Source organism: Platalea leucorodia (assembly GCF_965183815.1).
Source record: "Platalea leucorodia genome assembly, chromosome: 6".
In the NCBI taxonomy this organism is placed as follows: Eukaryota; Metazoa; Chordata; class Aves; order Pelecaniformes; family Threskiornithidae; genus Platalea; species Platalea leucorodia.
The window spans coordinates 36,418,224-36,433,275 of NC_138828.1; the positions used below are offsets into that span (position 1 = coordinate 36,418,224).

At 46.3% G+C, this 15,052-nt stretch overlaps 1 protein-coding gene across 7 annotated transcripts in view; it reads right to left on the minus strand.

Moving 5' to 3' along the window:
• Positions 1-1,261: 1,261 nt before the first annotated feature.
• The window catches only part of HERC3 (HECT and RLD domain containing E3 ubiquitin protein ligase 3), a 52,980-nt gene continuing 39,189 nt past the window's right edge, over positions 1,262-15,052 (minus strand). For all 7 annotated transcript variants that reach the window (XM_082316233.1, XM_082316232.1, XM_082316234.1 and 4 more), the window contains 8 exons: positions 14,560-14,730; positions 13,786-13,929; positions 12,289-12,455; positions 11,092-11,158; positions 9,186-9,268; positions 5,699-5,882; positions 4,845-4,947; positions 1,262-3,029 (listed from right to left, as the gene is read on the minus strand). In XM_082316233.1, the coding sequence (XP_082172359.1) occupies positions 2,821-3,029; positions 4,845-4,947; positions 5,699-5,882; positions 9,186-9,268; positions 11,092-11,158; positions 12,289-12,455; positions 13,786-13,929; positions 14,560-14,730 (1,128 nt within the window). In that variant the 3' untranslated portion in view covers positions 1,262-2,820. The remainder of the gene's footprint in view (positions 3,030-4,844; positions 4,948-5,698; positions 5,883-9,185; positions 9,269-11,091; positions 11,159-12,288; positions 12,456-13,785; positions 13,930-14,559; positions 14,731-15,052) is intronic.

Below are 15,052 nucleotides of genomic sequence, written 5' to 3' on the forward strand. Positions count from 1 at the left end.
CCTGGGGTGTGAGACACACAAATTGGCTCCGCGAGCCCAACCGTGAGCAGCCCGCCTCCACCCCGTGCGTCTTGGTGCCCCACGTTAAGAAGATTCATGGAAAACTTGCCCTTGGAGATGGGAGTGGATCGACATCTCCAGCTATTGCAGGGGGCAGGTGCGTCTCACCAACCTGTACGGTCACTCGCAGCACGGCCTGTTGGACGCTTGCTGGACCTTGGATGTTCAGGGTGATCCTTGTGCCTCCCTTTGGACACCTGCACGCAGTGGTGACCCATCTCCTAGTATATGGATATGTCTATACACCAAACAAGATATATTTATGCAAATAACTTGGTGTATATCGACCAGCTGAGTTGGTTGGAGTGCAGAAGCCACTGGGGGTGCTTTGTGCCTGACTGAAAAAAAATTAATACTATTAATCATTTTTTTCAGACTGCATTTGCTGTATAAAAGCAACTCGACAACTGTCATGCAGCCAGTGCATTCCACAGCTAATGAAGCCTTAGCAAATATGGGCTTGGGTCTGTGTTTACGTGATTTATGTAAGCAAGTTTAATTTCAATCATCTACAGTGTCTTTTTTAACATAACCATTAAGCAGAGGAAGGGTGCGGGGTATTGCAGGGCTGCCACAGCCTCGCTGCCTCCAGCACCCAGCTGGGGCCCCCAGGCACCTCGGGGTGCTGGGACCACGGGGACGTTGCCCCCAGGGTCCTGCCTACACCTGCGGGGCCGGGCAGGAGAGGGCACCAGCTGGAGAAGCCTTGGTGGCCTTCAGTGCCGTGAGGAAAGGCACCGCTGCACGCCCTGCTGCCTGCCAGGTGGGAGGAAGGGAGGAGAAAGAGCAGGGATGCGGGGATGAAGGGATAGGGATGGATAGACTCAGGTCTGGTCTCAATTCCCAGCTCTTCCACAGAGGACTTGCCTGACTTGGGCTGAGCCAGGACGGGCAGGTGAAACTCCTCCCGCTCTGCCTGTGGAGACAGCAAGTCCTGGGGCAGGGGCTGTGTCCTGCCTTGCTCTCATTTAGCAGCCAGCGCACCGGGTTGAACCGGGCTGAGGAAGGGGAAGGGCAGCGTTTGCCCGCAGCCGGCGACAAGGGGCCGGGCCGGGCCGGGCCGGGCCGGGCCGGGCTGGGGTGCTCACCAGCAGCAGGGCCCCGGCGGGGGTAAGCAGCACCCTTCGTCCAGACGCTCCTTTGCCTCCTGACACAAAGGCAGCCATTTGTCAGAATTAAACATCAAATTTATTGCATAATACCGTACTATGTACACACACATCGAAAATAAACATTTGATATAATTGTATATTTGTCTTCAATGCTGCATTAGAAAGAAGCTGGAGGGCTCTCAGTGTAGCCCACAGCTTGTCTTAAAAAAAACCCAGAAGCCTAAAACCTTTTGTTACGAGGTGCAAAGTTCAATACTGGATATTGAACATGGTGCATAAATACTATATCCTAATAACAAGTCAATGTCAAAACCACCCTAGGCTTAAAATGAGATTTACATCAAGACCTGAAAAATGGGGGGGAAATCATTCAAACTTCCATTTAATGGCGGGGTGAGACTGGGGGAAAGAGGATAAAGGCTCTCCAATCTTACAGGATAGATTTAGGGAATGACTTTGCCTACTCCAGTGCTAATGTACATTTCCAGTCTAATTCATACAGATTGTCCTTTAGGGCCCCCTAGCAAAAACAGCTGTCAAGTGAAAGGGCTCCTCTCAAACAGCAAAATAAAGTAACCCTAACTGCAAAAATAAAACGAATTTTATCACTCAAATGTCGATCTCATGCTTATCCCTTTGCTCTGACCCGATGAGACTGGAGAGCTTGAACACACCTCATACACTCCCACACCCACACGCATTCACACACGTGTGACTCCTCTGGAGAAAGGCGGCAGTGGCAAAAGCAGCCACCTCACCTTGTATTGGAATAACAGGTCTCTTCGGATGGAAAAACAGGGCTCGGCAAAGCTCACCCGTCTAACTTGCAGACTCGCCAAGATAGCAACACAACACAAGAGAGATGCAATTTGAGAAACCCGTTATTATAGGTAGGGTTTGTCCTTCCACAAGCCTGAACACAAACCCCGCTCCAGAGGCGTCTGACGCTTGTTTAAAAAGACGCTGCTTGGAAACAAAATTCAAGACAAGTGAGGAAAAACGAGCCAACTCCCCCCAAAACTGCCATATTCTCCATGAGACATCCTGGTGCAAAAAGACAGAGTATCACTAATACGCCGCCCTGGGGGTCACCAATGACGTCCCAGCCCAGTACCATCCGCCAAGGACCAAAGAGGGGATATTTCCATTCAAAGCAAGCAAGAACCAGCTTGCATTTAAAAAGGGAGGAAAAAAGGGTGGGGGGAAATCACAGCTTTTCAAAAAGGAGATCACTATTTCATCCTCAATTTCCACCATGGCCTAAATGCAAGGAACATCAAAATATTTAAACTGGACTAAAAGGAGAGGTAAGTGTGTGTGTGTGTGTGTGTGTGTGTGTGTGTGTGTGTGTGTGTGTGTAGGGGCAATAAAAGCAAACTACAAGGTACTGCCAGGAGGGCAGTGGTGAAACAACAAAAATGCCCACTGAACTGATTTTGTTCAGTAGATGAGAAAATTCAAAGCAATAGCCTCTCCCTGCTGAAGCCCCACAAAACGCTGGCAGCATCAGGCTGAGACTGCATCATCTCCATCTGTTATTATTAATTATATTTTCCCCCAAATGTTCTGATCCATTCCCTTAAAAAATAAAGCCAAGCCCATCGTTCTCTTTCTCCGTACCAAAGCGTCTCTGCCTCTCCCGCACTGGTCAAGCTAAGCTAAAGCCCTCGTAGTGATCGATGGCTTGCACCAGCCGGGCGCTGAGGATCTCCTTGCTGCTGTACTTGGGCAGGTCCAGGAGGTTGTAGCAGGTGTGGGCCACGGGCAGGTACTGCTCCCCGCTGGCAGTGGACTGGATGACGATGCGCAGGCTGGACATGCCGTAGATGGGAATGCGGTCGCTGCCCGTCAGAAACACTAGGAGAAGCAGAGGGAAGGTTGGAGAGTTTGGGCAGGTGACCTCGCACCAAGGGCTGCACCTGAAGGCAAACTCCATCCCCACCTGCACGGCGGGACCCTGCCTGGAGGGGCCAAAACACTGACTGAACGCCATGCAGGGCACAGCTGGCCTCGCAGGGGAGGTGCAGGAGAGCAGAGGCAAGAAGCAAGGCTGGTGCTGGGTGCACAGATGAGTAAATAAAGCAGCCCATGGGTCCCTCTTCCCTTGAAAGCTCCCTCTGACGAGGGAGTTACCCACAAAAGTCTCTGCTGTGAACTGGGATTCCCGGGACTCTCACTACACAGCTGCTAACTTCAGCATGCAAGTTTTGGCCAAGCCATTTTTCAAACTCAAACACACGGGACAACTAGCTGAGCTGACGGCTCATTTCTTTGGGGAAAAAAACCCACACATAAAAACACTGGCCTTTATCTTTCCAGCAGTCCCAGAATCCCAGAGTGGCTGAGGTTGAAGGGACTTCTGGAGGTCCTCTAGGCCAACCACCCTGCCCAGGACTGTGTCCCGCTTTTGAGTATCTATCTCCAAGGATGGAGACTCCACAACCTCTCTGGGCAACTGCGCCAGTGCTCGGTCACCCTCACAGGGAAAAAGTGTTTCCTGATGTTCAGAAGGAACCTGCCGTGTTTCAGTTTGTGCCCATTGCCTCTGGTCCTGTCACTGGGCACCACCGAAAAGAGCCCGGCTACATCCTCTTTGCACCCTCCATTCAAGTAATTATATACACTGACGAAGTCCCGTGAGCCTTCTCTTCTCCAGGCTGAACAGTCCCAGCTCTCACAGCCTTTCCTGATAGGAGGGATGTTCCAGTCCCCCAGTCACCTTAGCAGCCCTTCGCTGGTCTCTCTCCAGTAAGTCCACATCTCTCTCGTACACGGGGGAGTCCAGAACTGGTCACAGCACTCCAGGTAGAGGGGAAAGATCACCCGCCTCGACCTGCTGGCAACACCCCTCGTCATGGAACCCAGGATGCCACTCGCCTCCTTTGCAGCAGGGGCACATTGTTGGTTCATGGTCAACTTGGTGTCCACCAGGACGCCCAAGGGAGCAAAAGTTGCTGGCTGTAGCAACAAACTCGGAAACACCTGCCCTTAAAACCATGTATTTCTCCTCATCTCCCCTTTTGTCCCCAAATAAAGCGACCCCCACACAGCAGCTCAGATCCGTGGGTGGCTGGGACACTTGAAGCAACACACACACACACACGGACGTGCACTTCCCAAGGCCACTTCTGCAGGGGATTTCCTCTCCTTCTCAGCATGCCACCCACCACACTGGCACAGTGAGACCACCGTCAGGAGGGGAGGTATCTGCTACCCAGTCACACTAATACGTGGTCTCATTTTCCTGTCACATTATACGCTAGCTTCTCCACTCAGCTGGCACCCTACAACTGCCCTGTTGCCCTTAAAAAGAGCGCTGCAATGCCTGCAAGCTCAGCTTGCAGAAGAAGGAACCAGATTAAGTCTGGGCACCGGGGACTGCTACGAATTCACCTCCTGGCAATGCGAACGGATGGATACTGCGCTCCCTTGTGAGAGACCGCGTTGGATCTTGCACAGCAGATATCACCCAGTGATTTTGAGGGTAAAAATGAACACAAAGGAAAAAAAAAAAGTGAGGGAGAAAACGGATTATCTGACTAGCAGATAACTCGGGGTAGCCATTCATCTTCTAGCCCTTAATGCAATGTGCCATAACCCTGGAGCTCTGCAGACACTCCCACCTGAGTCTTCAATTTAAGGAGACACTCTGCATCACTGCAAGATACTTACAGAGAAATTTCTTCTTCTTTTCCAAGGGAAATGCATGAAAGGTTTCCCAAAACATTCTCACAGTTGGGTGTGTCGCAGTGTAGTCTCCCTTATAGACAGCGCTCTATTAAAAACCAAAAAGGCACATCATTTCATCTGGCACTAGAAAGCAAAGACTAAGCAGAAATCAGATACTTCTGGTATCTGACATCAGATCAATGTCTGACAGTTATGAAACGGAGCACAGGATGGGTCATGGGCAATAGCATGGCTCAAAGACCCAGCAAAGGGTTCTCCTAGCAATATGTGGAAGGCAGGCATTAGGCTTCTAGCTATTCAGCTACTTACACGTGTCGTGAGGAATCCTGGCGTACCTGTTCACAGGTTGGACTCCTGAACAGGATCACATGTTCTGCATTGCAAAGCCACTTTCACTGCTGAGGCTGAGACAGAGCAAGTAACTTGCTGATCTATGCATTTTGAAAAGATACTACTCCTACTTTGTGTCCAGACTCCCCTTTGAACTCTTGGCTGTGTACTTTTTGCCCTTGTGCAGTGGAGTGAGTTTTACTATAGGTGAAGATCCTGACTTTGTCTCTTCCCTTCGGTCTTAGGTTTCATCCCTAAAAACAGCAGATGGATGTCCTTCTCCCCTGTCCTTTCTCATCCTGAATTTCCTCCCTGAGCTTTATCAGTAGCAGGACAGCCCAGTAAGAAACTTTTTGTGTGAATGATGGCAAGGTGTACAAGGAGCATAAAAAAAGACATCCGTGGCTCATCGCATCTCATGTCCCGGGCTAGTGCCCACCTCATACAACTGCACAATCATGGTACTTGTGAAAAAGAAGAAAAATACGACAAGAGGGAAGCTTTACCTCCTCCAGTTCCTCCCAGTTGTAGTTACTGTTTCCAACTATCATGGCCCTGAGCTCTGTGGGCTGGAAGAGTTCCAGGACTTTCCCACCACACACTTTCAGGAAGCCAGTGGAAAAGGCCGTGTACCACTCATGGATGGAGAGGTTGAAGATGTAATTTACGTAGGCTTCAACAAATTCTTCCCTAGTGCATTGGGAGAGAGCAGGCAAAGGAAAGCACTTTTAATCATATGCCTGAGCAGCAGCACTGCTAAGTTCTCCTGGTTTTGCCTGTAATGCGTCTTGCAAACATGAGTCTCCAACAGGTTCAACCCACTGCCCTCCTCTCGCTGAGCTGAGTCACTGCAACATGGACCAAGTATTAGGCAGCAAGTACCACCATGTGTCTGCTTATTCCCCGGCAGTGGCAGCGTGGGGGGTCCCCAGCAGCCCAGGCTCTATACTACCAATAAACCCAGCCAGTGGCCTTGCATCCAGTTGCCCACAGGGCCGGGAGGGAGCCAGGGTGACACCAAGCGCTGGGGAGGTGTCAGGAACAGAGCCCTCTTCCCCGTGGAAGCCATGCCTGCACAGAGGTTGTGTTAAGCAAATATCAGGATTCAGTCACCAGAGGAACACGCCCACCCCCCAGCCCAGCTCCTGCAGCCCTACGTTTAGTAAGTCCAGGAAATAACCTACGGCTCTGCTCAGTCCGCAGGTGCCCAGTTACTCAGCACAGGGCTCTGTGCCCACCTGCAATGCCCTCGGACTGCCCGGCTGCTGTCAGCCAGTGCTCTGCTGGGGAGAAGGAGCCAAATCAGACAGTGCCCAGAAGACGCCCACTGCCAAAACCAAGAGCCTCACGGAGCTCTAGCTGGGTACACGGTGAATTTTCAGAGGCAGCTGCTGCTGACCCAGTCCCCAACGAGTCTTGCCAGTGGTTCGGCACTTTCAAAGCCAAAGCTGTAGCCTAGAGGCAGACTGAGGAAATCCTGCTCTGAAAAGTCTTGATCTGAAACCATACAGCCAATTCCCTCCCTCCTGGTCCCAAAGAGAAAGCAACTGAAAGCAATCAAGAAACACCCCTCACTACAGAGCAAGAAAATAGCCTTAGGAAACCTCCTCTTCAGCCTTCACACTCTGGATAAATAAATACAGGACTTGTGCATTTGGAGTACGTGGCAAAGAGAATGACTCCTCTCAGAATGACAACCCTGTTTTGCTTCAAGGGTTCCCAAGAACAGCATTAAAATAAAAACACCATTCTGTAGTCATTGGCAAGAAACTTGCGGCAGGGCCTGGCCAAACCCTGTCTCTGGATTTTGTTAGGAGGTTAAGCATCTTTATTCTACTCTCTCTTTCCTATTCTCAAAGCACCATGATCTGAGTGCAACACTAGAATTTTATTTGTGCAATGACTTAAAATATTTCCCCTGACTACTTTTTTTTATCGGCCCCTGACAATAATGCACCAGCCACTGTGGCAAACTGGGACACGAAACTATTCTCTGTGGGTGGAGGTGTCGTTTTTGCCTGACATTTGAGAGCAGCTCACACCTGCACTCAGAGGATAAGCAGATCAGGGAACACCACAGAATCCGATATCTCAATCTCTAGCTGAGGAGGTCACAATGGAAAGAAATATTTTGACCTTTTGGTGGAGGAATTCTCAATGCATGCTATGTAAAAGCAGCGAGGGATGGGTGAGAAAGCAAAAAAGAAAAATAAGGAAGCAGACGGACAAATATGAAAACTTGGAATAAGAAATCATATAGTCAAGGGGGAGTTATTTTCCAGTGCATTTGTTTTATTTTCATTTTCCTGATAGTCACCTGAGCATTAGGGAAATCCAAGCTGATTAAGCACTTAACTGTTGCTTAATACCTCTCTGGCTGTTACGGTCATGAACCCTTTATTAAGAACATTTTATGTTGTGACATGCAATATGAACTCCAAAGGAGAAAGGGAAAATGCAGGCATTTCCTACTTGGCATTTTTCAGTCAAAGCAATCCTGTGCATTCTTCAGTTCCCAGTCAACTTTCCTCAAGGGGGAAGGGCAGTGCCCAAAGACATGCACACAGCAAACTATTCAGGCCAGGAGGGCAGCAAATTGGTCCCTGGCCTCTAAATGTAGGGGTGGAGGAAGTCATTAAGCACTGTAAGGTGGATGAATTGACAGCCATGTCTAGACTTGGATTTAGAGGTTAGCTTGAGTTCAAAACTCTGGTCAAGACGAAGCAATTGCATTCTGGAATGTGTTAAGCCGGTGGAACTACACACTAGCCTTTCTCCTTAAGGATTTTCTTCTCTTGTTGCCTATCCTGACTTAATAAACAGTTGCAGAAGCTAGCCTGGGTGCTCTTCCCAAACATCTGCTCAGCTAAAATCTTTGCTCCCTCCCCCTAGGCCAGTATGGCACACAGTAGAAAAATGCCCAGTTTTCTTCTGAGCCTACATGCCCAGCCTAAAAACCTAAAGGATACTATCACTGGCATTTTCATCTTATACTTCACCATCACAAGTGTAGATTAAACTCTCTTCTATTTACCTGAAGCTCATCTTCTCTTTGCAGGGAGACAGACTTACACTTCTCCATCTCCATGTGGGTTTTGCATGGAGGCAGCTATTTAGCTGTAAAATTGCACCCTTTGGGGCAGCAGTAAAGTAGGTAAGAAGGTAATACGGACAAAGCTTTTGTTACAGCAATGGCTTTAGACACAATCAGAATCCTTTTAAATAATCAGATTAATAGGAAATGACTTCATCTCCAGGCTTGCCAGCAAGGTCTTCAGCAATCCCAGCACAAGCCCCTAACCATGCTGCTGACTAGTCACTGGATCACACTGTTTTGCCAGCAGAAAAAGAATTTGAACGCTGCTTCAAGTAATAAAGGCATTTGTAGAAATCCAATTACAGGATTATGAGAAGAAAATAGTTTAGCAGCTAGGAAAAAAAAGGGGGGGTGTGAAATGGTAGCTGTGCTAGTAATAACTCTCAGGTGTTCAGTCAAACAGAAAGGAATCTATGTACACAGCAGGGCCTTATGGGCCTCATCAGGGATGGTGGTCCTCTACCAGGCACACTCAAGGGAAAGTGTTTCCGGCTCCAGAAATAACAGCATAAACAAGTTTGTCAGGCTCAGGTTTTTTTGGTCACGTACAGTTCCTCTCTAAACCGTCAGGGAGATTAACCTTGAAGGGCCAAAATCATGTTGCAATTTCTATTTACCATGAGAAAACTGCCAAGGGTCTATAAGAAGACCTTTTACAGGGAAGATGTCCATCCAAAAGGGTGTGGGACATTTTCCAAACATTGATGGAAAGATGATGAAAACTTGCTTTTTATTCAAGTGCCACTGGCACCCAGTAACTTTTGAACAACTGGTCTTAGAATTTGTTTGCAGTGACTTCTAATCCTATCCCACATTTCACCTCAGCCAAATTTTCCATGGCGTTGTACCTGACTTCACCACAAGTAGGAGTCCATCCCCACGTATGCCCCACTTACCTGTTGTCCTTCTGCACCAGAATTTTATCTCCATCTTCAATCAGGTTCTTCTGCTCTGTCACACCATAGCTTTCCCTGCAGATCTATACAAAACCAGAAAACTACTTTTACCAGCAGTACTTTTCAGGCCATATGCCTGCAGAAAGATACAGAGTTCTCTTGCACAGTTGATGACTGGCATGTGAAGGGTGGGCCAGAGAAAAGGGTATATGCAGAACATGTTTTCTCTGCTCCAAATGCCCTGCATCCTTCACCACCTTCCATCACTTACAGTTGCTGTAGGACTGCTATTAAGTCTAAATGCAAACTCAGAAAGTAAAAAGTTATCCTTTTAGGTAAATTTCCTGTGAAAAAAAGATTGATAACTAAAAAACTGTATTTAACTAAGCCTACATGCTCTGGCAATAAAAGGACTCTCTTTTTAGAAAACAGAATTCTTTCAACAGAGGCTCAGTAGGTTTATTCACTCACTCTCATTGCAAGACGGCACGACCACAGCCAGCCTCCTGCTTTTGCCTGGCCTAGGATGGCACCAGTACAAACATGTAGTCTGTATATACAAAATTGGTCATATGGAGAAAATACAAAAGGGTCAATTTTCAAGTTGCCATACACAAAAGAGGCTCATATTTTGACATGCAAGATGAGTTATTAATTTCAAGGTTTGGGATAACAGTTATTTATTAATTTCAAAGTTTTAGCAGATGTATCCGTATGTCTTTATAAATTATGCAGTATATAGTGCAAGAAAGACAGAGTAAGAATATCCTTTTGTGTGAAAACAGAATTCGGAGAGAAATCTCTTGTGTTACTTCAAAGGCATTCTTTTTTACACAGTCTGCGTTATCATCGTCATGGCTTCATTACCTCACCCTGAATTGCAGCTCTGACGTGCATGAGACACAGTCAGATGCAGGTCTGACTCACTCCAGAGGTAAGTCTGATCTAAGAGACTTTGTGTGTTCTCATTTATGAAACAAGGAAATAGACAACACTCTCCTAGCTCAGCAAGGATTTTCTTCACAGTGTGTAGCAGAGTTTCCTGGTACCTTGTTTTCACTCCAGGCAGGCCCTGGACAGAGTCAAGAACCCAGATCAAGCTTAAGATGAACCCATCACTCACAACCTGGTACAGCATCAGGACTTTAAAGCAAAGACATTGAAACATGGAAGTCCTTACCCTGCCTGAGTCAACAGAGGAAAATGTAGCTTGGAGAATAATGATGCCGTATCTCTTTGTGAGGTTCTAAATGTTTGCACGTGATGAGGGATGTACCTGCTATTCCAATGTACATCAAGATCGAACTCTTAATTTCAGGGAATCTCCACTGTGTAATAGAAACTATTGGATCTAGGTTACTAGCTAGAAAAAAAATTCTTTTACTGCCATAAGTAGCACAGGAAAGCTGACTACCTCAGCATTCTCCTAGCCATAGCCTCCAGCATTTTGTTTCTAAGAAAGTCTGACCAAGTACACTCACCATAAATTTTTAAGTTAAAAAGTATTAATATTATGACAGCAAGGAAAATTCTAAATCGTGTTAGCATTTCAAGAATTGACCTAGTGATGTGAAAGCCTAACTTCCATTTTGAAGGAGGATTCAGGAATCTACTTCTCACTGTCTAGTGTGAGAAGTTGGCCACTGGCATGTGAGTCACATGCCACAGTGACAACAAGGCTATTTTGAAAACCACTTTGCTTAATCTTACTAGCTCAGTTTTCATGACCACATACAAAAGAACAAGGGAGTTGACAGCAAAGAATTTTAACATTTTAACATTCAACATTAACATGGGGTATGTGCTACAGGCACCGTTTGGAATAAATCATAATATACATGAATAAGTAGATGGGCTTCAACTATACCATAGCAATTACAGAGCTGATATGTTAAATGTGTCTTACTGTAAAATTCAAGCAGAATGTCTCTTCTACATCTTCCCCTGGGTAATCCAAAAGTTGCTGAAGACTCCTATGTGACAGGCAGGGAAAGAAATGAGAAAAAAAATCAGAGCTTCAAAAAGCCATACATCTAAAGGCGAAAAGAAATTCAGCAGAAGTAAACAGCATCATACATCTGGGTAACCGGACTGCAAGAGAGAGAATCTCTCAGTCACCTGAAGGGGTAAGAAAGAAATACACCTCAAATAAAGAGATGCTTTGTTAGAAGCATGATTAATACCTGTCCACACAAATTATCAATATCGTCCTTGCCTACCTAGTACATGGATTCCCTTTAATGATCCTGGCCTTAGAATAGAATTACATTTCTAGTTCTTAAGGAGTGCTAGGTATTTATGCCATCACAACACAAACACCTGAGGGAGTGGAGGAAGAGAGGGTGGTGGGTTATATCTGTATCCCCATCATGCAGAAAATATTCTTCTCCTATCCCTCAAAATCCTGCTGCTGTCTTCCTGGCATTTTACCTCATTCTTGTTAAATACAGCTGTTGCTTTGTGCTGATAAATCAGACAGCAACTCAGAAGAAAAAAGAAGACAGCAGTCAGACAGTGGGATCTTAACCTCTCAGTGTCAGAGGGAACCAATATCCTCATGCAATTAGGCAGAAAAGATTCGCTACGCCATTTAAAAAAAAGTCATTCCTTCACTCCACTCAACTCCCTTCTTTCTGGCCTGGGAGCAGGTCAGTTACACAGGTTCAGGGATGGGACAGTTCCCATCCTACGCACAGTTCCCATCCTGGGCTACATCGTGAGGCGTGCAGCGGATCTGCTTGCTAACCCAAGCCTGGCTTGGGAGGAAAGGCTGAGGCTAGGATCTGGGATCACGCACGCAATTACACAGTGGAGGGACAGGTCCCCATCCCTGTTTTCAAAGAAGCGTGGCAGGTATCTTTTGGCTATGTTGATATCCACTTTCGGGGGGTCAGGAAGGTGAGTACAGAGGTTAGAGCCTAAGCAGATGGATCTGATAGCCTGCAGGAGAGAAGTCTTACATGAAATTCACCACAGCCCCCCAAATTAATCAGTCACTTAGAAGGATCAGGAGGTGTTTTATTGAACAGCTTTTACTCAGTTTTCTTGTTCTCAGATGAATGATCTCCCTTCCCAGAAAGGCGGCAAATTTTGGTTTTCATACCTTCCTTCCGTAGGGGATAGCTCCTTCAAATCCTCTAGGCAGGGCTTCACGTTCAAGAGTTTTTTGTACAGAGCCAAGGGAAAGTGAAGGTCTACCACTGTGAAGTTGTATATTGCAAGACCGCATATGATGCCAATCAAGTGAAACCAGTTGTGTTCTACAAAACACTGCAAAACCACACAGAGAAATCCTGATGAGAGACACTGTCATGGGTGCAACGCACAGTACCCTTTCCCCCATGCACTAAGAAGCCAGCGCCTGCTTTTCCAACCGGGACAAAATCAGAGCTGCCATCGCGTCCCAGTTTGGTTGCGAATTCCTTGCTGGAGTGTGGCACAGAAATGAAGATTCAGAAACCAAACCCTGTTACTTTTGTACACCGTGATCAGCTGTGGAAACAGCAACAGCTGCTTTCCACCTTATCTGCCTTTTATTTCCTCTTTTCATACCTCTGCATTTAGACATTAACAAAGCTTCAACATTTGCTGTCTATGTACTGCAAGAAAATGTGTTAACAATTCTCTCCCTATCACCCATCCTATTTTCTATTAAAAGCTTATGCATAACCACAGTGCCACCCAGGCAAATATACCAACATAGGTGTTAGTATACCAGCCTTCATTCCTTTGCATATTTACTCTCACACTGGTATGTCAGTCACAGACTGGCTGCCTGTATTTGTTAAATGTTGTAAATACATGACTCTCATATCTTCAGTGCTTACACTGTCATTATTCTTAGTGGCAAAAGACTTGCTGTTTTTATAGCATTAACATGAGGAGTAATTGCTCTGTAATACTGTTTACAAGTTACGGAAGGTGCCATGTAATTTCCTTCCTTCTAAAATGTAATTAATAAATTAAAAGAACCCCCACCAGAGCACCTGCACCTTAACGGAAGACTGACAACACCATTTTCCATCTTGCTAGCCAGGCAGGTGAAGAAAAAAAGGACATAAACCACCACCCCCAGCATAATGCTACCTGACAGGTACAGAACTCGCACTCCACACCCTTTCGAAATCAACCAACTTTCACTACAAACCGTGTTTCTTGCCATTTAAGAGCTTCCTCACATAAAGCATTAACAAGTTTAGACCCTGAAGGTGACAGTGATGCATGACTAAGTGGATTGGTGTAATTACATGAAAAGCAAGGGAAGCACAGAATTCTAATGCCATTACGACCTAAACTGCTGGTTCTGTAAAACAGCACATGATTATCACATTCATGATAATAAGAGTTCTATTAACTGTCATCTGATACTTAATACAAGTTTTATTATGGGATAAGAATACAGAGAAAGAGCCAACTCCTTAACTGGCACAATCATCACCGTCCTACTGAAGTTAATGGACCTATACTAATTTCCACTGACTGAAAACAGAGCTCATGGGTGTAAAATGAGAGGAAGATAATTTCTTTCCCATAGTTCACCACTTGTCATTTAAATGCAGTATATTATTTCAACCTATGTGTATAAAGGGCGAGGGCTTACCGTGTCTGAAAACCACAGCAAGTTTGACTCTGGGTAGTAAGTGAACATGCCATAGATGGGGTTGAGGAGTTCTTTTAACAACAGGAGGAAAAATTCCTTTGTCACTCCTCCAGCATCAACAGCTTCCTCTCCATCAAAGATGACCTGTAGAAAAAGCAGATCAGTAACAGGGATGCAGAGCTGAGACTGAGTGAAGCAGACACCTTTCTAATGGGGAGCCACGCAAAGCAATCGACATGCCCAAACCCACTGCAACCCATGAGCCTGTTTCAGTGCTCTGCTTGCAGGGAGGGAAAGGGAACAGGGGGTGGCAAATGAGATATTTTGAAAATGTTTAACTCCTTATGCAAATCATAAGTAACCACCTGTCCTCCCAACAACAGAAGCAGCAACATGACAGCAGCTGATGAATTTTGTAGCAACCTCTCAGAGATAAAACATGTCCTATTCTAAGTGGCCTGCTCCTGCAGAAGAGCAAAACAGAGACTGCATAATATCATAGAAATGTTTCCTCCCCCACCCCTTATACAGTAGACACACCAGGAAAAGAGAGTAAACCCCCTCCTTGCCTTCTTGTAAACTATCCACTGCCAAAACACTCTGGGAGTCAGAGAGGAGAAAGACCCAACCCCTGCCTTGATTAGATCAAGTGTCCCTGCGTGCTACACCTATGGATAAGCCACTGTACACTGGTGAAGCGGTAACGTGAAGGGCTGAAAGGCTGCAGAAATGTCAGCTCAATAAGAGGGTGCTAAAGGTGTGGGGAAAACTTACTTTAAGAGGCTTTTTCAAATCAATGTCTGAATGGATGCTCAACTCCCTCAAAGCATCACCGACTAAGTTACTCCTGCGAACATGAAGTACCAGGAAAGGGCTTCTGGCCAGCAGAGGCTCCAGGGTGAGAAGCATGAAGACATTCTGCAAATTTGCACCATTTATTGCAACCTGTAAATAAGACAGGGGTGAAAAACAGCTGCTGCTCTGCTCCTTTCTTCCTATGGAAGGAAAACAGTTAACAACTGTATGCCTGGTGTTCCCTTCTTCCTTACTCTTTTAGTTTGATTTCCCTAGGGTACAAGGATTATGTGCTCGCTCTGTACAAGCGTGTGTGCATGTGTGCCTACCTGCCCCCCCCCCCCCCCCCGCCATTTCCCACACCAGTACCTTCTGAGTCCACTGGTTGACTCACCAAATTTGAACAACAGAGAACAAATTCCTGAACGTTTTGACATTAGGCAGGTGGGTGGGAAAGACACTTTATTCAAGA